We start from the raw sequence: 24206 nt of genomic DNA, 5'->3' as shown, positions 1-24206 counted from the left end.
TACAGGACATTGGTTAGGCCACTGTTGGAATATTGCGTGCAATTCTGGTCTCCTTCCTATTGGAAAGACGTTGTGAAACTTGAAAGGGTTCAGAAAAGATTTACAAGGATGTTGCCAGGGTTGGAGGATTTGAGCTATGGGGAGAGGCTGAACAGGCTGGGGCTGTTTTCCCTGGAGTGTTGGAGGCTGAGGGATGACCTTACAGAGGTTTACAAAATTATGAGGGGCATGGATAGGGTGAATAGATAAAGTCTTTTCCCTGTGGTGGGGGGAGTCCAGAACTAGAGGGCATAGGTTTAGAGAGAGGGGAAACATATAAAAGGGACCTAAGGGGCAACATTTTCACGCAGTGGGTGGTACAAGTATGGAATGAGCTGCCAGAGGAAGTGGTGGAAGCTGGTACAACTGCAACATTTAAGAGGCATTTGGATGGGTATATGAATAGGAAGGGTTTGGAGGGATATGGGCTGGGTGCTGGCAGGTGGGACTAGATTGGGTTGGGATATGTGATCGGCATGGATGGGTTGGACTGAAGGGTCTGTTTCCATGCTGTACATCTCTATCACTCTATGACTAGTACTTCGCTCTGGCCAGAATGTCCGGGGTTGAACTTAGAACTGTACAGCCCTCTATACTGCGCCGACCTTTTATCCTATTTGAACTAACCTGCAGACCCTTCATTTTACTATCAGCCATGTGCATATCCAAGATTCGCTTAAATGTCCCTAATATATCTGAATCTACTATCAATGCATTCCACGCACCCACCACTCTCTGAGTAAAGAATCTACCTCTGACATCTCCCCTATATTTTCCACCAATCACCTTAAAATTATGCCTCCTCATGATAGACATTTCCACCCTGGGAAAACAAAAGTCTCTAGCTATCTTCTTTATCTCTGCCTCTCATCATCTTGTACACCTCTATCAAGTCACCCCTCATCCTTCTTCGCTCCAATGAGAAAAGCCCGAGCTCCCTCAACCTTTCTTCATAAGACATGCCCTCCAGTCCAGGCAGCATCCTGGTGAATCTCCTCTGCACCCTCTCTAAAGTTTTCACATTCTTCCTATAATGAGGTAACCAGAACTGAACAAAATATTCCAAATGTGGTCTAACCAAGACTTTATTGAGCTGCAGCGTAACCTCGCAGCTCTGAAACTCAATCCCCCTACTAATGAAAGCCAACGCACCATAAGCTTTCTTAACACTCAATCAACTTGGGTGGCAACTTTAAAGGATCTATGAATGTGGACCCAGGATCCCTCTGTTCCTCCACACTGCCAAGAATCCTGCCTTTAACCCTGTAATCTGTATTCAAATTCGATCTTCCAAAATGAATCACTTCACACTTTTCCAGGTTGAACTCCATCTCTCATTTCATGTCATTGGCAAATTTACTGACCCACACTTCTACTTCCTCATCCAAGTCATTTATAAAATTCACAAAGAGCAGAGCTCCCAAAACAGATCCCTCCAGAACACCACTGGTCACAGAGCTCCAGGCTGAAATCTTTCCATCTACCACCACCCTGTCTTTTATGGGCTGGCCAATTCTGTATCTAGACAGACAAATTTCCCTGTATCCCATGCCTCCTTACTTTCTGAATGAGCCTACCATGGGGAACCTTATCAAATGCCTTGCTAAAATTCATATACACCACATCGATTGCTCAACCTTCAATGTGTTTTGTCACATCCTCAAAGAATTCAATAAGACTTGTGAGGCATGACCTGTCTATCACAGAAATATGCTGACGATCTCTAATCAAACTATTTTCCAAATAATCATAAATCCTGTCTCAGAATCCTCTCCAATAATTTGCCCACCACCGATGTCAGACTGACTGGTCTGTAATTTCCAGGATTATCCCTATTCCCTTTCTTGAAGGAGAGAATAACATTTGCCACCCTCCAATCATCTAGTACTACCCCAGTGGACAGGGAGAACGCAAAGATCATCAACAAAGGCGCGGCAATCTCTTCTTTCACTTCCTGTAGTAACCTTGGGTATATCCCGTCTGAGCAATGGGATTTATCTGTCCTCATGTTTTTCAAATTTTCAGCACATCCTCCTTAACATTAACCTGTTCAAGCATATTTGCCTGTTTCATTAAGGGCCTCTCCTACCTCCTCCAACTCCAGGCACAAGTTCCCTCCACTATCCCTGACTGGCACTCCCCTCACTCTGGCCATCCTCTTGTTCCTCACACAAGTGTAGGATGCCTTGAGGTTTTCCTTAATCCTACCTGCCAAGGCTTTTTCATGCCCCTTTCCAGCTCTCCTAAGTCCATTCTTCAGTTCCTTAGGGCTATCCTGTAACCCTCGCGAGCCTCGTCTGATCCTTGCCTCCTCAACCTTAAGTAAGCTTCCTTCTTCCTCTTGACTAGTTCCACATCTCTTTTCAAGGGTTTCTTGACACTACTATCCCATCCTTGCCTTAGTGGGACAAACCTATCCAGCACTCGCAGCAAGTGCTTCCGAAACAACCTCCACATTTCTGCTGTGCTTTTCCCTGAGAATATCTGCTCCCAATTTATGCTCCATAGTTCCTGCCCCCCTAATAGCATTGTAATTCCCACTCTCCCAATTAAATACTTGCCTATACTGTCTGCTCCTATCCCCCTCTATGACTATAGTAAAGGTCGGGAGCTGTGATCACTATCACCAAAATGCTCTCCCACTGAGAAATCTGACACCTGACCTGGTTTGTTACCTAGTACCAAATTCGGCCTATCTACATACTGAGTCAGGATTCCTTCCTGGACACACCTGATGAAATGTGCTCCATCTAAACTATTTGCACAAAGGTGTTTCCAATCAATATTGGGGAAGTTGATGTCACCCATGACTACAGCCTTGTTACTTCTGCACCTTTTCAAAATCTGCCTCTCAATCTGCTCTTCCGTGTCTCTGTTGCAATTGGGGGAGTCTACAGAAAACTCCCAATAAAGTGACTGCTTCCTTACTGTTTCTGACTTCCACCCATAATGACTCAGGAGACAAATCATCTTTGACAACCTTCCTTTTTGCAGCTGTGATACTATCCTTGATTAGCAATGTCACTCCCCCACTATTTTACCTCCCCCATTATTCATTTTGAAATACCTAAACCGTGGAACATCCAACAACCATTCCTGTTCCTGTGATATCCGTGTATCCCTAATGGTCCCTTATTCCTGACACTTCTTGTGCCAATATAGACACTTCTACCCATCACACTGATGGGTTTACCTATCAATTGTCTATTCTTCCTTACAGACTCTCTGCATGCTGTAGCTGCCTGTTCACCAGCTACCACATCCTCTGATGCTCCAGTTCGGGTTCCCATTCCCTTGCCAAACTAGTGAAAACACTTCTGAAGAGCTTAAGCAAACCTCCCGCCCAGGATGTTGGTACCCCTCCAGTCCAGGTCCAGGGGATTTATCCGCCTTAATATGTTTTAAGGCTGCAAACACCTCTTCTCTGCTACGTATACAGTCCAAAACATTCCCACTTGTTTCCCTTATTTCCTTAGCATCATTAGGGATCATCCTCAGTAAACACGGAGGAGAATTATTCATTAAAAATCTCCCCAATCTCCTGTGGCTCAACAAATAGATGGCCATGCTGATCTTTAAGGGGAACCCTTTTACTCTTAAAATAGCCATAGAACCTCTTGGGATTATCTTTAACCTTACCTGCCAATCCATTTTATATCCTCTTTTTGCTTCCTGATTTCTCGCCTAAATGTGCTGCTACACTTTTTATATCATCGAGGGATTTACTTGAGCCTGACAGCTTAAACCCAATGCATGCTTTCTTCCCATTCCTGACCAGAGCCTCAATATCTCTCGTCAGCCAGAGATCCTAAACCTGCCAGCTTTTCCCTTCATCCTAACAGGGACATACTGCTAGATCCTGCCCAATGGCCCCAAAATTGGCCCTCTCCAGTTTAGCACATAACCTGTGGACTTATCCTATCTTTATTCATAACTAGGTTAAAACGAAAAGAGTTATGGTCACTGGACCCAAATTGCTCTCTAACACTTCAGTCACTTGCCCAATTTTGTTTCCTAAGAGGAGGTCCAGTGTTGCACCCTCCCAAATAGGGCCCGCTACATATTGATTTATGAAACCTCGTTGCACACATTTGCCAAATTCCATTCCATCCAGGCCTTTTATGTACTGGGCAGCCCAGTCAATACAGGGGAAATTCAAACCTCCTACCAATACTTGTCTATTATTCCTACAGATGAAGTAAATAGGCTGGATTTTATTGCAGACTTTGTGATCCTAATGCTGGGGCCAAATGCGGTGTCAAGCTCGTACTTGCTGTAAGTGGTCCATTAACACAAGCCAACCAGAGATGCTCTTCTAACTGGTTGCCCCAGAGTTCCATGTTCTATTATAGCCCTCTATATTGGTTCATTGCATATTTAATAAAAGAAACCATGGCCACAGCTGATAGACCATCAACGTACACAGACATTGCACGACCATGGCCAATTAGCTCAGCAGATCCACACTGGTCTGCAATGCAATGTACACTCCTTGCCCTGTACGCTGCCAGCATTCTAGCAATGGGCTCCAGCTACATCAGGGGTCTGACAGTCATCTGCAAAGTGCTCTCAAAGTGATTTAATTGGTTATCTGCCATTTGTGCCAAGACAGCAGCCACTTTTCCAAGAAACCTCTGTTCTGAAGTAAGGCCAGAGGCAGGAACACGCAGGAAATCATCATGCCAGCCGGTAGTTAGAAACTGCTGTCGTGCCTGCTTCCATTTCTTTGGTAAAATCCAATTTAATGTTTCAGGCTTGGCCATTCACCACAATAATTAACTTGATGTCTTCTTTCACAGATTCTGACTGACCTGTTGCTTAGGTTTGCAACACTTTCAACTTTGGCTTTAATGGAGAGTGATCCTTACCTTATTTCAAGTATTTCTGTTGCAGATTTGTATAGGAGAGTTTTTTTTTAAATTAATACCTCAGCCTTAACATTCAAGGACAAACTTTTACAGAGTAAAGAACAATTATTTCATAACTCAAAAATCTTTGAACTTTGAGAAGCCACTGCATGCAAAGCTCTGTTTCTAATTGATACTGCATTAGCTATCTGCACTGCAGAGGCAGAACCCAACTAGAGTAGCATTGTTGATGGTACCTGTTGACAAAGTTCTCTGGTTGGACAAACAATCACACCAATCGGCCCATCCCCAGGCTCCAGCTCCCTCTGGTCCATGATGTGAATCAACATTGGCCAGATAAATGCTGCGGTTTTACCACTCCCAGTTTTGGCAATTCCGATCATGTCTCTGCCACTCAGCGCAATGGGGACGCCCTGTGTTCAAACATACATATATAGTTAGCACTGTGCAGTTAACCTTTTTCTAAGAATCCTGTAAACTAAGATTGTAAGAAATTGAAGGCTTTTGTTATCAATTTTGGTTCGTATGGATGAGGAGATGTGCCAGTCAATCAAACACGCTATTTCAGACATCTAGTGTTAGTATCAAGCATTATCTAGCCTGGAGAACATAGTGAAAAACACAGCAAAGTTTCCTCTACTGTGCACCAACCTTATCACACAGCTCAATTAAAATAACAGCCGTTGCTCCAACATTTTCAATGACACTGCTCAATTTGTTCCAAGTAACATTACAGTAGAGACATTTTTAATCCTGAGCTCAGGAGAAAGTGAGGTCTGCAGATGCTGGAGATCAAAGTTGAAACTTTATTGCTGGAACAGCACAGCAGTCAGGCAGCATCCAGGGAACAGGAGGTTCGACGTTTCGGGCACAGGCCCTTCTTCAGGAATGAGCAGAGAGTGTTCAGCAGGAGAAGATAAAAGGTAGGGAGGAGGGACTTGGAGGAGGGGCGTTGGAAATGTGATAGGTGGAAAGAGGTCAAGGTGAGGGTGATAGGTCGGAGTAGGATGGAGGCGGAGAGGTCAAGAAGAAGACTGCAGGTCATCCCCTTCCTAGACCTTTCTGTTTCTATCTCAGGCGACCGAATCAACACGGACATCTACTACAAACCAACCGACTCCCACAGCTACCTGGACTACACCTCCCATCCTGCCCCCTGTAAAAACGCCATCCCATTCTCCCAAATCCTTCGTCTCCGCCGCATCTGCTCCCAGGAGGACCAGTCCAAAATACGTACAACACAGATGGCCTCCTTCTCCAAGGACCGCAATTTCCCCCCCGACATGGTCGACGGTGCCCTCCACCGCATCTCCTCCCTGACGAGGGAGTCGCGGAGGGAGTGGTCTCTACGGAAGGCTGATAGGGGAGGGGAGGGGAATATATCCTTGGTGCTGGGGTCTGTTTGGAGGTGGCGGAAGTGACGGCGGATGATGCGCTGTACATGGAGATTGGTGGGGTGGTAGGTGAGGACCAGTGGGGTTCTGTCCTGGTGGCGGTTGGAGGGGCGGGGTTCAAGGGCGGAGGGTCGGGGAGTGGAAGAGATGCGGTGGAGGGCATCGTTGACCACGTCGGGGGGGAAATTGCGGTCCTTGAAGAAGGTGGCCATCTGTGTTGTACGTATTTTGAACTGGTCCTCCTGGGAGCAGGTGCGGCGGGGACGAAGGAATTGGGAGAATGGGATGGCGTTTTTACAGGGGGCAGGATGGGAGGAGGTGTAGTCCAGGTAGCTGTGGGAGTCGGTTGGTTTGTAGTAGATGTCCGTGTTGATTCGGTCGCCTGAGATAGAAACAGAAAGGTCTAGGAAGGGAGGGAGGAGTGCGAGACTGTCCAGATGAATTTGAGGTCGGGGTGGAAGGTGTTAGTGTAGTGGATGAACTGTTCAACCTCCTCATGGGAGCACGAGATAGCGCCGATACAGTCATCAATGTAGCGAAGGAAAAGATGGGGGGTGGGGCCAGTGTAGTTGCGGAAGATGGATTGTTCCACATACCCTACGAAGAGGCAGGCATAGCTGGGGCCCATGCGGGTGCCCATGGCTATCCACATACCCTACGAAGAGGCAGGCATAGCTGGGGCCCATGCGGGTGCCCATGGCTAGAGCTCAGACCAACAAGGACAACACTGACAGATGCACTTAATATTTCTGGCATTTTCGGTTTGTATTTCAGATTTCCAGAATTCATATCATTTTGCTTTGTCCTCAAGGTAATCAATTTGAACAAGAATAGATTACATAACTTTAACTTGGAGCAAAGCAATTTTTCATAATGTAATACTGAAATGACTTGATTGCTAATGAAAATCCATTGGAAGGGGGCAAAAGAGAACCAGATGCTATGCAAAGAATCTATGGGACGACGTAGGAGGTTTTAGCTTCAAGCTCATGGTGGGCGGCACAGTAGTTAGCACTGCTGCCTCACAGCGCCAGAGACCCGGGTTCAATTCCCGCCTCAGGCGACTGACTGTGTGGAGTTTGCACGTTCTCCCCGTGTCTGCGTGAGTTTCCTCCGGGTGCTCCGGTTTCCTCCCACAGTCCAAAGATGTGCAGGTCAGGTGAATTGGCCACGCTAAATTGCCCGTAGTGTTAGGTAAGGGGTAAATGTAGGGGTATGGGTGGGTTGCGCTTCGGCGGGGCGGTGTGGACTTGTTGGGCCGAAGGGCCTGTTTCCACACTCTAAGTAATCTAATCTAAAAAAAAGAAGAGCTTCTAGTTTAGGCAGGTGGATTTTAAAGAGATAGAATCAACGTCAACACAGTACTGGATGAAGGCAAGTAGAGTGAAAAATGAAAGCGACGTGGATGTTACTTATGAATTATGAAACTTTAAAGTCTAATTTTATAGTAGAAATGGGCATGATAAAGGGAAAAAATGTTTACTTAAACCAAAAGCTAAAGTAAAAAAATCAGATAAGAATCAGTCAAAACATTTGAAATTAATTGATATAATACATGTTGACTATCATTTATTGGTAAAGAGCAATGTTTCATCTAGCTTGGGCTGCTAAGTCATTCGTAACACTGGCGTCATCTAAGCGCCATAAGTTCCCCTTGATAGGCAATGGCATCACCCCATCACTATCAAGTGGTGGATCCGAGGGATGTCATTAATCAGAAACTGAACGGGACTAGCTATGTAAATACCATGGCTACAAAAGCAGGTAGGAGGCTTGGAATTCTGCAGCAAATAACTCCATAAAGACTGGATGTAAGTTTGCTCGCTGAGCTGGAAGTTCATTTCCAGATGTTTCGTCACCCTACAAAGTGGACCTCCGGGCGAAGCACTGTTGATAATTCCTGCTATATTTTATATGTTTGGGTTCAACCCAAACATCTGGAAATGAACCGTCCAGCTCAGTGAGCAAACCTACATCCAGAACCTCAACCTGAGCTACAAATCTTCTTAAAACACCCTAAAGACTGTCCACAAGGGAGTCAGGAGAGAGATGGGATATTTTCCAATTGCCTGGATGAGCATAGCTCATGTTGGATGAAGATTTTTGGGCTCCCTTTTATGCGGACTGCCATTCTATTTTCCCACTCTTTCTTTTCCCGTCTTAATTTCAGCTTCACTTCCCTTCTCAATTGATCATAGGTAGTCATTAATATGGAAATGTGATTGTGAACAGTCTCTTATATTTGTAACCTCAGGTATACAAAAAAAGGATGACAAAGTTCTTACCTGACACTGTATTGGCGTTGGTTGTGTATATTCTGACTTTCGGATTTGATGCATTAATTGCTCATCAAAGCCAAAGTGAGCAAAACTACTGCAAGGTTTTGGGGGGTCAGCTCCAGAGACCTGGGGAGGAAAACATTCAATTCTGTTCAATACTGTTCAAAATACCTTATGGCAAACAAATTCCGGTCATCAACTTCAGGACAGACTTGTTTTTAATAGCTGACTTTTCTCTCTTTAATTACTGTAATCTCTTTAAAAACTGTACCTGAAATGTTGAAACAGTGATTGCAGCAAATCAACAATTCCAACATTGCAGACATGTAACTATGCAAAATTACATGGAACTGAATTATCCAGAGAACCATAACAATACAAAGCTTAAAAAGACTGCACTGTGCATATGCGTGGAGTAATCACACTCACTTTACCTAAATACACTGCAGCTGACTTAAAGTACTTCACATCAACATACATTTTAGTAGTAATATAGCACAGCTAATAAGGAGTGGACAGTAAGTGGTTCACATGAAATTGGGCAGTGCTGTTGGAACAGCAAAGTCAAACAACACACATTGAGTTGATTCCCTGTCTGATTGAAACACGGTCTAAAATTTAATGATGGCAACCTTCCTTTCGGTGCAGATGAACACAATGTGATCACTCATTACACAAAGCTAGTGTTATGACATGGGTAAACCCTCCTGCTTAATTTAAAACCAGCAACACAGAAAAGATGTATCCCGCGCAGTAATCTGTAAAAATCCAAGTGGCCAAGAACTATTTAAAGTAAAAATTAACAACTTTATTTCTTAAAGTATAACAGAAAATAATTAACTAACCACTACTTACAATTTCTTCCTCTAACCTATTTTTTTAACCTTCCCTTCTATAATACTAATCCGATAAAATGCCTAATTAAGATTTACAAAACAACACTTATCTCAAAACCATGCAGCTTTTGTGCTTCTATTCGTATCTTCCTATGTCGCCTTTTCTTCTTAGGAATTTCTGCGTTACAGGTTATTGTTCGAGAAAGTACTTTTAAGAGAGCTATTTTTCAAGCAGTCGGATTACAGGCTAGGCTTGACAGTTCTCTTCTCAACTGTTCAATTTTCCACGGTCTTATAGCCCCAAAGCATCGGATTAGGTCAATGGCTTTTAAGATTGTCAATATACTCAATTCAAACTTGATTGGAGTTTGATATGTTTGGGGGTATAGTTTAAACTGACTGGCCTAATTCAAACCTGCTTTTTGTCTCCAGGCAACAAGCTAATTGAGTTGTTCAACCAAGTATCACACTGCCTTATTGAGAATAACTGGTGCTGTGTCCAGTAGTTCTGCTGCTTTTAACTCTCTTAAAATATACCCACATCTTCATAATAGCTAATCAGAGAAACATTCAGTAGATTGATCAGCATCGATCAAATTGCTACCTGAATTCAAAGATTAGGTGCTCACTTCCTTAGGCAGATTCAGCTGATATTTTGAACAACACAAAACAAACTTTTCATTTATCAACTGTTGTCAACATCATACTGCAAAGTATAAACACATAAAATTCTAAACTTACTCTCAAATTCAGTTTCTGCCGGAGTTCAGCTAATGGTATGAGTGAAAGTTTCGCCAACTCTTCATGTTCAATGTAGAAATTCTTCTCAAATGGCTGGTATTCGATCTAAAAGGATTTAGAAGTGACTAGCACCACCTGGTTCATTCCAACATGATATTAAAATTCACAAACAACTAAAATCTGACATTTATCTTTTGCAAAAAAAAAGTTCTCGCATTTCCTCAACGCGATGCAGTTTTCTATCGGTGACCAACAATTCACTAAACATTCACTAATTTGGGGTTAGTTTGCCCAGGGGACTGTGTGGCTAGTTTTTGATACAAAGTGATGCAACAGCACAGGTTCAATTTGCATAACAGCTTAAGTCACACGAATGCTGTCTTCTCAAGCTCGCCCCTGCTTGAGGAATGGTGACCTTCAGGTTAAACTTGCAAACAGTTTCTCTATAATGAGAAAGCAGCTTCTTCTGTGACTATGTCAACTTGCATGTTTTCACTAAATTAAGATTTGATTACCTACAGTGCGGAAACTGGCCCAACCAGTCCACACCGACCCTCCGGAGAATAACCCAGCCAGACTCTGCAAATTGCAGTGAAGAAGGTTACCTCAGAGTACAACAGGATCTTGATCAGATGGGCCAATGGGCTGAGGAGTGGTAGATGGAGTTTAATTTCAATAAATGTGAGGTGCTGCATGATGGAAAGGCAAGTCAGGACAGGACTTATACACCTAATGGGAAGTGTTGGTAAACAAAGAGATCTTGGAGTGCAGGTCCATAGTTCCTTGAAAATGGAGTCTCAGGTAGACAGGATAGTGAAGAAGGCATTTAGAATGCTTTCCTTTATTAGTCAGAGCATTGAGTATAGGAGTTGGGAGGTCATGGTGTAAATGTACAGGACATTGGTTAGGCCACTTTTGGAATATTGTGTGAAATTCTGGTCTTCCTCCTGTTGGAAGGATGTTGTGAAATGTGAAAGGGTTCAGAAAAGATTTACAAGGATAAATCTTACCAGGGTTGGAGGGTTTCTAAAGGGAGAGGCTGAATAGGCTGGGGCTGTTTTCCCTGGAGCGGAGGCTGAAGAGTGACCTTATAGAGGATTATAAAATCATGAGGGGCATCGGTAGGATAAATAGACAATGTCTTTTCCCTGCGGTGAGCGAGTCCAGAACTGGAGGGCATGGATTTAGGGTGAGACGGAAAAATTTAAAAGGGACTTAGGCAGCACCTTTTTCATGCAGAGGGTGGTATGTGTATGGAATGAGCTGCCAGAGGAAGTTGTGGAGAATGGTACAATTGCAACATTTGAAAGGCATCTGGATGGGTATATGAATAGGAAGGGTTTCGAGGGCTATGGGCCAAGTGCTGGCAAATGGGAATCAATTAATTTAGGATATCTGGTCGGCGTGGATGGGTTGGACCACAGGGTCTGTTTCCGTGCTGCACATCTCTATGACTCTATACTTCTTCCATTCATGTCTGTATCATTAATACGAACAGCAAGGGACCCAGCAGTGAACCCTAAAGTATGCCAGTGGTCAAAGGTGTACAGTCACAAAAACACTCTTCAACCATCACCTCTGTCTCCTGCCACAATGAAAATTTTGGCTCTAATTTGCCAAATTGTCTTGTAAGCCATGGGCTCTCAACTTCTTGACCAGTCTCCCATGCGAGACTTTGACATAAGCCTTACTAAAGTCCAGGTACATCCAGACATTATTCACCTCCACAAAATACTCAATTAAACATGTCAGACAGGATTCCCCTCCAATGAAGGTTTGCTGACAATTCTTGATTAATCCTTGCCTGTCCAAATAGAGATTAATTCAGAAGTTTTTTCCAATTGCTTTTCTACTACTGATGTTAGATTCACGGGCCTGTGATTCTGTGCTTTATCCCTATCACCTTGCCTGAATGATATTATCTCTGCCACCTCTTCTGTCCAGAGAGAATATGAAAATTAATGTCAGGCCCCTGCATTATTTTTGTCTCCCACAGCAGCCTGGGATCCATCTCACCTGGGCCTGCAGACCTATCCAATTTCAGTCTGCTAAAACTCATTTGTCTGGCCTTTCAATTGTCATTTGTTCAAGCACATCTTCTTTGATTTCTATACCTACATTAGTCTTCTCAATCTTGAATACAGATGTAAATCAGTAATTTAAAATCTCGTTTATATTTTCTGGCTCCCCACACAGTTTGTTGTTTTGGTCCCTAACTTTTTCCCTGGTTATCCTCTTTCCCCTAATGTACTTAGAAAATGCCTTTGGATTTTCATTTATTTTATCCACCAATGTTTTCTCATGGTTTCTCTTCACTTCTCTAAATTCTTATTTAAGGAACCCCTGTACTCTCTCTATGTACTTCTGGTATTCTGAGCTTTCAGTGTCTACCATAACCTTCTCTTTCTTTTTTTGTCCAATCCAATACATTCCCTTCGATTTCGGTTTCTCCAGAATTTTTGGTCCAATTCTTCACCTTTACAGCAACACAATGGCTTTACACTCTATTTCATTTTTGAAATACTCCTGTTGCTCCCATGTAGATTTTCCAAAAGGTGGCTGTCTCCAGTCCTCTTTGGTCAGATGACATTTTATCATTTGTAAATCATCCTTCCCCCAGCTCAAAACCTTTATTTCCGACCCATCTTTGTCTTTTTCCATGACTACCTTAAACCTTACTTAGTCACTATCACTGCTTTCCCACTAACACTTTTACCACTTTTCAGGTTTCCACTTACCTCAGAATGGTCAATAGGAGGCAATGGATCAATGACTTTTTTTAGTGGAGGAATAGGATTACCATCACTGTCATATTCAATATCATCTTCCTCCTCCTGAATCACACCAGCATTTGGATTTTCAGCCATGTACCGAAAATAGGCTTCCTGCACATAAACGTAATCCACAAGTCAAACTGGAGAGAGAACGTAACACTAACTCAGTGTCCTGAATGCTTCCCCTACCTACATCAATCACCTGGAAAATTCAATACTTTCAAACTTTATTCATAAAGTTGACTGTACATTCAACATAAAAATGAATAGTGTAAAAATTATTTGAAAGGGCACTCACCCTGAAATGACAAGCATTGAAATCAGTAATGTAGTGCCAGTCAACTGCCATAATATTGTTAGCTGTGGTATTGTGATTGAGGGAAGCATTTTCTCCTTGAGTTGTGTGTAATAAAATTAACAACCTGTGCTTTTGTAAGAATGTTGAAACACATACCACACACTCAAAGGCAAATTTCTCACTGGTTTATAGTAAAACCTAAAAATACTTTTATTTACATTATTACCACAACAAAATAACATGTTAATGTTCTGGAATTTCACAGAAAGTAACAATTTGTGATTTATACATGCATATGATAAAATAATTACTCCTGAAATATTTTGACAGGATCAGCCATGCATGTTCAGTATTTTCTGCGTTTTTCCTCTCATTTGTTCTTCCAGCATTGTTTTGTTGTATTGCCCTCACTACTCCAATCTTGTTCCTCATTTCTTAATCAGCTAACCTTGACACCTTTACTCTTACATTTTGGCAGCTCCTCTAACCTTCCCTCAGTATATACATTTTGTTTCCTTCAATGTGTGCATCTTCCCTCTTTCAACCCTATTTGTCTCAATATTTCAGTTACTATTCATCTCATCTCATCATTTCCTCCACTGCAGTCCCAGCATGTTATTGCTTTTTATCACTTTTTTCTCCTCTCTATTGGTTCCTTCTTTTCATCTCAATCTCAGCCTCATCGCAAATCTCCAATTCCTGATCATTTATCCCTCAGGCGTTCCACCGCATACCCTCCAGACTTAGCTTTTCTCTCCACCTCTGTATTCCCTATATATATTCTGCATCTCTTGTTCACTTTCTCTCTTTCCTCACTGTACAAGCATCTCTGTTGCTACTTCAGCAACACTTGCCTCTTTCAATGAGCTGTATCTCATTCAACTATTCCAGGCACACAGGGAAGCATTTCATGGAGTTGTCGAGGGACCCAACAGCCAGCTGGAGGGTAGGTGACACACCCACTCTCTCCAAGATCATTCCCCGCTTGGGCAGAGAGTGTCCAATTTCCCCTCCCACGTGATCGATGATGCCCTTCAGCACATCTCCTCCACTTCTCGCACCACCACCCTTGAACCCCACCACTACAAAAGCAACAAGGACGAACCACCCCAGTACTCACATTCCACCCCACCAACCTCCGGATATGTTGCATCATCCTCTGCCATTTGTGCCACCTACAAACAGACCCCACCACAAGGGATATATTTCCTTCCCCACCCCTATCTGCATTCTGGAGAGACCATTCCCTCCATGACTCACTTGTTAGGACCATGCCCCCCACAAACCCACCCGCCATTCCTAGCACCTTGCCCTGCCACCGCCAGAAGTGCAAAACCTGCACCCACACCTCCCCGTTCACTCCATCCAAGGCCCCAAAGGATTGTTCCACATCAGGCAGAGATTTACCTGTACTTTCATGCACATCTATTGTGTCCATTGCTCTCAATGTAGTCTCTTCTACACTGAGGAGATAGGATGCCAACTTGCAGAACGTTTCAGAGAACATCTCTGGTATACACACACTAAACAACCCCCATCGCCCTGTGGCTGAACACTTTAACTCCCACTTTAACAAGAACATGCAAGTCCTGGGCATCCTCCACCGCCAAACTCTAGCCACCTGATGCCTGGAGGAAGAACGCCTCATCTTCCACCTTGATACCCTCCAGCCACACGGGAGCAACGTGAACTTCACCAGTTTCCTCATTTCCCATCCCCCAACCTTATCCCAGATTCAACCTTCCAACTCAGCACCACCCTCTTGAACTATCTTACCTGACCATCTTCTTTCCAACCTGTCTGCTTCACCCTCCCCTCTGACCTATCACCTTCTTCCCCCACCTTCATCTACCTATTGCATTCCTAGCTATCTTCCCCCATCCCCAATCCCCTCAATTTATCTCTCTGCCCCCTTGGGCCACCCCTTCATCCCTGAAGAGCTTGTGCTCGAAATGTCAACTCTCCTGTTCCTTGGACGCTGCCTGGCCAGCTGTGCTTTTCTAGTACCACACTCTTCGATTTTGATCTCCAGCATCTGCAGTCCTCACTTTATCTGACAGTGTCCACTAGGCAGGCCTTCCCCAATATCATGGCACAGAATGAATGTGCTGCCCTCTTGGAGCCATTCAATCAGAAGCTGGCAGCTCTTTTGCTCACCAGTGTCAAATGGAAGGCAGAAACTACAGCAGCCATGATTGAGGAGCAACCCAAGCCAGAGATGCTTCATGGCAGGGGGCACTTTGCAAGATGGCAGGGGAGGAGGGTAGGCAGCATGAATGTGAGTAGCTCTCACCTGGTACCAAACTTTCCAATGCCAGGTCTTTTGATCAGCACCACAGGACAATGTCCCCCTCAGCAGCCTGCAGTTTCAAGTCCTCCTTATTACATTGTAACAGGCCTGCTCACGGCTGGCTTTTTACTTGCAGGAACACGAAGTTCTTTAGTGGTCATTTTTAGACATAAATTGGTAGTTAGGTGCAAGTCCACTCATTGGCCTTCCCACTGAAGAGTTAAGTTTGGCAGAGGTGGGATGCTTGCATGACTCCCTCCCAACTTCAAACATGCCATGAGAGAGGACATAAAATTATCCCTACAACTTTTGAGTCTCATTTGCACACCTTCACTTCCATGCCTTAAATGCCTCTCACCTCTGGCTTGCTCTCTCTACACTGCATCTCTACCTACTCATTTTACATCTCATCGCTCAATTTTATTTTTCTTAAATGTGAATTTATCCCTTTGTCTCGCTTACTCATGTCCCTGCTTATTTCAGTGATCACTGCCTGGTATGTGTGTTCAGATGAGGTTAGGTAGTAAAAACAATACATCCAGCTGAGGGCAATTACTCTACATGATATCAATCAGAAAAAATTACTTTCACTACTATCCTTTGAGAATTTTTTTGATTAAAAAAAATCAGAGTTCATGACAAAACTATGGCATTATAAAAACACAATTATTCAGGATGCTTCTTGAGCTAGTTACACCTACAATCAGACAGATCACCAAAGGCAAATCAGACAGAGTGGCTCATAAAGGATCTATCTTTTACTTGGTACTCCAGAGAGGTAGCACAAGGGGGAAATGCAAACGACATGCATCAACACTTTCATGATACGAAAAGCATAGTTTAGCTTAGTTCACTCATCCCTTTTGCTCTTTGAAAACAGTAGGGCCTGCTAAATGGAAATAAAGCACTAACAACACTGTTTTTGAAAATAAACTAATTGGAGGACAGGAATACCAATAATAACAAAAAAAAAATCAATTTACAAACAGATTCTTACACTGCAGCCTAGAGTTAGCACCAAGTCATTGATATGAAACGGAGTTGATATGTTGAGCTTTTTTCCTCAGTCAGAAAATCCTTTCAGTGATGAGTGGAATTCTGTCAAAGCATCTGGCAGGAGCAATAGTCCATTGACAACATCTGAATCACAAGTGAATTACTAAGAATGTCAATTTAGGGCACCACTAATAACTCGATATTTGTGGTCCAGAGCAGTAGATCCAGATGGAACAGTAAAGCAGAATTCTCTTTAACAATATGGACCTGACTTATTGAAAAACCGCAAGACACAACAAGGTGGAACTAAGCACCTTATGGGAAAGATATGGCTGCATACCATGATTTGATTCAGACCAAAGGCTACAGTGAATGAACAATAATCTGCATTATTTGTTTAAAAGGTTATTTTCAGTATATTCAAAAAAGACAACTCAATAACTCACATGGTCATCTTCCTCTTCAATGTCATCCCTTATACCCCTGCAAAAACAAAGGGAAAAACCAACTCCCTACAAGTGTTCAACAGACCCAACGCAAAGGCAGCAAAGCATGAATGATCACAGTGTGAATACCCAGAAGTTCCTGAATTTTTGAACATCTTTATACATTTTACTCCTGTTTTAAACAGGGAAATATAAGTAATAAATTGGTTCTTCCGCTCAAAATAAAAACTGAAAGAACTATAGATGCTGTAAATCAGAAACAAAAACAGAAGTTACTGGAAAAGCTCAGCAGGCCTGGCAGCATCTGTAAAGAGAAATCAAAGTTAACGTTTTGGGTCCAGTGACCCTTCCTCAGAACTGACAGTAGCTAGAAAAATGTCAGTTTATATGCAGAAGATAGGTGGGCGGAGGGGGTACAGATTAAACAATAGATCAGGAATAGAGCCCAAAAAGAAAGATGAACAGTTGGACAGAAAATAATCTGGCTGGGAAGGTGAATAGCTGTTAGTTCCTAAGAATAGTTAGTGTGTAATGGCAGACTGTTTGATAATAAAGTCTGGTGTGTGTGGTAGGGAGGGGCGACAACATGGGGGAGTTCAGGCCCTAAAATTATTGAACTCTATATTGAGTCCAGAGGGCTGCAGGGCCCTCAAGTGGATAATGAGATGCTTTTCCAGCTTGCTGAGCTTCACTGGAATATTGCAAGTCAGCCCCAAAGAGCCTCCATTAACAGCTACTCACCACCCCAACCGGATCGTCTGTCCATTGTCTGTCCAACTGTTCTTCTCTCTCTTTGGGTTCTATCCCTACCTATCATCTACTCCTTACACCCACCCTATCTTCTGCATTTAAACCAACATTTTCCTAGTTACCATCAGTTCTGAGGAAGGGTCACTGGATCTGAAACATTAACTTTGGTTTCTCTTCACAGATGCTGCCAGACCTGCTGAGTTTTTCCAGCAACTTCCGATTCTTCTGTTCAGTGGATTTGCAAATAATATGGACATTTCTGTGCAGCATCTTTCATAAGGGACAAATTTTAATTATATGAAGGTAACAGTATTCTACAAAGTAATTCTGGCTGACACTTTATTGATTAATACCATGTTACATCAATCAAAAAATAATACTCTTGAATAACATTTATTGTTGTGAACTATCAAAGGAATAATCTGGATATTATTATATTCAAATTGCAAAAATTACAACTATGAAGTGTTGCTGAAATAATGGTTTAGTCAACCACAGTTCTTAGTAGTTTCAGTGTTACTTTTGTTGAGCAAAAGCAACAAGTTGATTTCGTTTCTACACCTCATCAATATTCAATATATGTGGCAATGTCTGAACATAAATCTGAACAGATTAGGTAAATATTCTCAACTACCCTTGCTGCATGGTTAAAAACCATCACAAGTAATAAAGAAAACATTTTGGGAATATTAGATATGGTTTATTGAGCGCACTAATACCGAAGGCCGGATCTCAGACTCTTGTTACTCTTTCACGATATGCCTTAGCCTTGTGACTTCAGCCCAAGTGGCTACTAAAGGTATGAAATGCCTTGTAGGTGGGTGGTGTGGTGTGGGTAAAACCTTTTAAAAAGGTTTCAAAAGGTTCCTGCATCCAGACTATGGCTCACAACTACTTTGAGAGACTGTGAAGCACAAATCCTTGAGAAGGTGGCTCAATTCCACAAAGTGCAGTGGTTTGAGAGATGTCTACTTCACAATGAAGCCTACATTACTATGACCGTCTCTTGAGTAAAAATTGGAGAACAGTGGAGGGAGGGCACTGGCAAAAGGAATGTGTGGGCACAGGGAAATCCTGGAACCAAGTCCTGCCCACCATTTTTAAAAGCCTGTGGTGTCTCTGTAACTAAAAATCCAGTCCCATGTGTCTATGCACATGGATTGCCATCAACCCTGTGTACCAGAGTTAATTCTTTCCATTTGAGGCAACTTGAGGCCAAGGAAAATGCAGTAATCAACTCAAGTACTCCATGCCATCGAAAATGACCCATTAGTCTGTACCTCCTACTTAAATACTGTAAACAGGCCCATTAAACAGGATATATTTAAGTTTTCAAAGTTTGCAAAGTAAAACAGATAACACAAATTTTCATCATTATTATTACTACTGTAAAATCTTATCAGGATCCTTAAATCAAGTCTTCTAGCTATCTTGGCTTTCTGAATGAGGCATGAAGCACTGTATACTGAATCTGGATATGATATGAATATCAAAGGGATAAAGAAAAATGGCATTAACACAGAAGTTCAGTCTTGATCTCGTTAAATGGCAAAACAGGCTCGAGAAACAGAATAGCTAACTAATTTTCCAATTTCCTACATTCCCACAAATTGACTCCATCAAAATAGCAGGATTTGGCTGCAGACCCTTCTCATTCCAGCATTCAAACTGTATTCAAGTGACTGAACTCATCACTTGAATTAACTTAGGTGTACCTCAAAAGATTTTTCAAGAATGATGTAACACCTGTACACCCTCCCACTGACTACTAACAATGCCTTTCCTCATGCTTTACACTCTCACTGCAAGGATACCTTGGTTATTGGAGATGACATTGTGTAAAATTGTTTTAAATTCTTATCACAATTTAAGTTGCCATAAAAATGCAAGAACTTGTTACTTTTTTTTTAAATGTTGAGAGAACTATTCAATGTTTCAAAGTCAACACAAGCCAGTTCATGGGTATCTCCCCATCGCATGATGCAGGAAAAGATTCCCCTGGCTGTGTGTGTTTCTTTTCCAGATGTGGAGGTGCCAGTGTTCGACTGGGGTGGACAAAGTTAAAAATCACACCAGTTTATAGTCCAACAAAGTTAAAAATCACACCAGTTTATAGTCCAACATGTTTATTTGGAAGTACTAGCTTTGAGTGTTGCTCCTTCATTAGGTAACTAGTGGGGCAGGATCATATGACAGAATTTATAGCAAAAGATCATAGTGTTACGATATATTGAAGAAAACCTGATTGTTAAGTCTTTCACATTTTAGAATAGGTTGCAGATATTGAATCATTAATATGCAAATGCAAGAACCTTTTCAAGTTACATTCCCGAGATAACTTAAGGTTTTATTAAGAGAAGGGTGACTTCTCAGCTCAGACAATGCATTAAAGGTGTGAGGTTAAGAGTCTGTCTGTATTCCAATCTTGTGCCAGACTGGTTCTATTTCCAAACTAGATATTTATAAAATGTCACATGGATTGACTGCCAGCAGATTGTGCACTTTTTGAACAAAATGGAACGTATTTGCGAATGATATGTATGTATATGTGTGCGCGCGCGCATGCATGCAAGGGAGAGAAAGAGAGACCGTGTGTGCACGGGCGTGCACTCTCACTCTCTCTCCCTCACATGCACACTCACCCACATTCTCTCTCTCCCTCACATGCACAACACATACATACAAGTCTATAGGATGAATTTGCATTTGCAGAATTGTATTTGCAGATGCATTCTATTTTGTTCAAAAAGCACACAATCTGCAGGCAGTCAATCCATGTGACATTTTAAAAATTTCAACTGTGGAAAGAGACAGACTCTAACCTTTAATGCATTGTCTGAACTGAAATGTCACCTTTTAAAATAAAACCTTAAGTTATCTCAGGAATGTAACTTGAAAAAGTTCTTGGATTTACATATTAATGAATCAATACCTGCAACCCATTCTAAAAAATTAAAGACTTAACAGCAATCTAGGTTTGTTCAACATATCCATCAGTTGCATGACACTATGATCTTTTGCTATAAATTCTGTGATTTATGATCCTGCCCCACTAATTATCTGAATGAGCAGTGCTCCGAAAGCTGGTACTTCCAAATAAACTTGTTGGACTATAACCTGGTGTTGTTTGATTTTTACTTTTGCTTCTTTTCAGTAAGAGACATCCTTAGGAAGCATTTTGTTTGGCTATCCTGATTTCAATTATGATTATCTTACGCAATCAAACATGAACTGGTCTGGAAAAGGATTGTCAATTTTATTTTTCTTTCATTTTTATGTCAGAAGGCTAAGACATATTTATTCGTTCTGACAGGTGAATAATAATGCACAGCTTACTGTAGCAATGCAATTACAAATGAGTTGTGAGAAATTAATGAGTGGAAATTAAACAGTAGAAATGTTCCTTACTTTGCATTTTTCTTTTCAAACTCCTTTTCATCCAACCTTTTTATATCTTTGGCAGCCTGGTCCTAGAAAAAAAGGTAGCACAACGAAAATCATAATCCTGTCAGTATGCAGCTCCAGTTAATGTGATGAATTATTTGACACATTGCATGACCAGTACATCAATTCATTTTATTCAGTTTAAATAAAATTAGCTGATCGCTGTGTTAATTTCTGCTGTTCCAATTATAAGAACCTTATTTCTCCCCATCTCCAATGGTGTTAACACTTTAGTTAGATATGGTCCCACGGACAAGAGGCTGCTAATTTTTCTGAGTGGATGAGTATGAGTGAATTTTAGTTGCTACTTAGCCATGGGGGTATCAATGTCTTGCCCAATTTCAAAACCTCCACATCTATTTACCAGAAAATATGCTACAGCTGAAACAGAGATCATCTGACTCTGTAATGCACACATTTTGAATACAATGTGACCTACTCATTTGTAAAGCTGTTGCAACTTTGATGAATTTCCATTCTATTTGCTCAAGTCTTGTTTGGTTACTGAGTTGCTTCATTTTTGTCCCTGTTACAGGGTATTAAATTGAAACTAATGCCCAACTCCACTAATACCTCAGAACCAGAAACATTAATTGCTTCACAAGCATGTCAGAAGACAAGGAGTTGGTGAGGACTCTTCGGAAGTATTATGGGAAGTTGTGGAAAGGGAAATCTTTACTGCGGTCTGTAGAAAAATGATACAACCCATTAACCCCATGAAATTCTTATACACCTCTTCCTGATTTATAAACCCAGATAAGAAGATATTAAAGTTATTGATGCCTGTGTCACTCTACGACAGTACTCTGGGTCAATATTTTGTAATGAGCATTCAGGGGTGTAAATGGAGACCAAGTATAGATAACTTTACTTTTTATTGTCTCCAGCACACAGTATACCAGATTCACTCAGTAGATAAAGACCTAGGATTTTGGCTTTGTAAAAGATGGCAGATAGCGTGTTTGCCTTGGCAGATTGCAAGTCAATTTCTGAGCTTCGGGAACAGAATTACCATGTGTGGACATTCAAGCACATTGATTTTGGGGAACTTTAGTTGGGAAGATGGCGAAGTAAAGGAAAAGGAGAGGAGAATTTATGAAATCTGTTCAGAACTTCCTTGACTACAATGTTTTCGGAAAGTTCACAATCGGACAAACTATCTATGAAAGGATTATTGTCTGTTATCTATGCAAGAGTGATTGTCATTTTCTAAAGTTTGGATTAGTAATGCAGAACTGCAAAGGTAAAGATTGTAAAGATTAACCTCAATGAGATAAGGCTGGATAGACGATCGGTTAACTAACAGGAAGCAAATAGTGGGAATAAATGAGTGCTTTTCTGGTTGGCAATTGGTGACCAGTGGTGTGCCTCAGGGATCAGTGTTGGGACTGTAATTATTCACAATTTACATAGAAAATTTGGAGTTGGGGACCATGTGTAGTGTGTCAAAGTTTGTGGATGACACTAAGAGGAGTGGTAGGGCAAAGTGTGCAGAGGACTGTGAAACTTTGCAGAGGGACACAGATACTTTAAGTGAGTGGGCAAAGGTCTGACAGATGGAATACAATATTAATAGATGTGAAGTCATCCATTTTGATAGGTACTTGAATGGTAAAAAATTGCAGCATGCTCCTGTGCAGAGGGACCTGGGTGTCCTTGTGCATGAATCACAGAAGGTTGGTCTGCAGGTGCAACAGGTAATTAAAAAAGCAAATGGAGTTTTGTCCTTCATTGCAAAAGTGATTGAGTTTTAAAGCAGGGAGGTTATGTTGCAGCTGTACAGGGTGCTGGTGAGGCCACAACCTAGAGTACTGCGTGCAGTTTTGGTCTCTTGAGAAAGGATGTACTGGCACAAAAGGAGGTGCAGAGAAGGTTCACTAGGTTGATTTCGGAGTTGAGAGGATTGGCTTGTTAGGAGAGACTGAGTAGACCGTGATTATATTCATTGAAATTTAGAAGAGTGAGGGAGGATGTTACAGAAACACCTAAAAATTATGAAGAGAATAGATAGGATAGAAGTAGAGAGGATGTTTCCACTGGCAGGTGAAACTAGGACAAGAGGGCATAGCCTTACAATGAGGAGGAGCAGATTTAGGACTGAATTGAGAAGGAACTTCTTCATCCAAAGGGTTGTGAATTTATGGAATTCCCTGCCCAGTTAAGTAGTTGAGGCCTCCTTAGTAAATGCTTTTAAAGTTGAGATAGATATTCTTTTTACCAGTAAAGAAATTAAGGGCTAGAGAGAGAAGGCAGGTAAGTGGAGCTGAGGCTATGAAAAGATTAACCATGATTATGTTGAATGGTGGAGCAGGTTTGAAGGGCCAGGTGGCCTGCTCCAGCTCCTAGTTCTTGTGTTCTAATGAGAGGGCATCAAGGCAGGCCAAAAGGAAACCAAATAATGACAAGGAAACCACAACAGCAAAGCTGTTTAAGGATATTTTTATTTCAGGATAGGCTAAGTACATTAGGTAGGACTGATAAGTAGGACTTAAGGACACTCTGAGTAACTACAGACCATTTAACTTCAGAAGAGGGTCAGTTTATAAATAAATATGGAAAGAAAGTCAACAGACACTCAGAGAAGTTGGAGTTAAAAAAGAGCAAAGTATGCTTAACTACACAAGAACTAGTAGGAGTATGCAATTCAGCTCCTTAAGCTTCTTCTGCTATTTGATACAATCATAGTTATCTCATCTTGGTCTCAAATCCACTTTCTTCATAATCCATCAACCCATTTTTCCAGGAGCAGCAGCAATGGGAAAGCAACAGCGAGGACCAGCAGCCTGCAGGGAAGTCTCTTTGGGAATTTAGAACAGTGGGGTTGGTGGTTAGGGTAGTTGAATGCTCCTCCTGCAGGATGTGGGAGGTAAGAGTCATCACAAGTGTCCCTGCTGACTGCAACTGCGGGAAGTGTACCCAACTCCTAATCCTCAAAATCTGCATTAGAGAACTAGAGCTGGATGAACTTTGGATCATTTGGGAGGCGGAGGCGGTTATTGAGAGGAAGTGCAGGGAGGTAGTCACACCTCAGGTACAAGTAAATGGGAGATG

The 24206-nt window shown here is 42.0% G+C and overlaps 1 protein-coding gene across 2 annotated transcripts in view; it reads right to left on the bottom strand.

Moving 5' to 3' along the window:
• ddx42 (DEAD (Asp-Glu-Ala-Asp) box helicase 42) overlaps positions 1–24206 on the bottom strand; it is a 79019-nt gene that overhangs the window by 38929 nt on the left and 15884 nt on the right. Inside the window, exons 4-9 of one of the 2 annotated variants that reach the window (XM_043675348.1) lie at positions 21120–21181; positions 16962–16998; positions 12896–13042; positions 10158–10262; positions 8587–8706; positions 5144–5320 (exon numbers count right to left, since the gene is read on the bottom strand). In XM_043675348.1, the coding sequence (XP_043531283.1) occupies positions 5144–5320; positions 8587–8706; positions 10158–10262; positions 12896–13042; positions 16962–16998; positions 21120–21181 (648 nt within the window). Of the gene's footprint in view, positions 1–5143; positions 5321–8586; positions 8707–10157; positions 10263–12895; positions 13043–16961; positions 16999–21119; positions 21182–24206 lie in introns of those variants that run through there. The other variant, XM_043675349.1, reaches the window with a different exon arrangement.

The sequence above is a fragment of the Chiloscyllium plagiosum genome, chromosome 33, assembly GCF_004010195.1.
Source record: "Chiloscyllium plagiosum isolate BGI_BamShark_2017 chromosome 33, ASM401019v2, whole genome shotgun sequence".
NCBI classification, from domain to species: domain Eukaryota; kingdom Metazoa; phylum Chordata; class Chondrichthyes; order Orectolobiformes; family Hemiscylliidae; genus Chiloscyllium; species Chiloscyllium plagiosum.
This window is presented reverse-complemented; position numbering and strand designations above follow the sequence as displayed.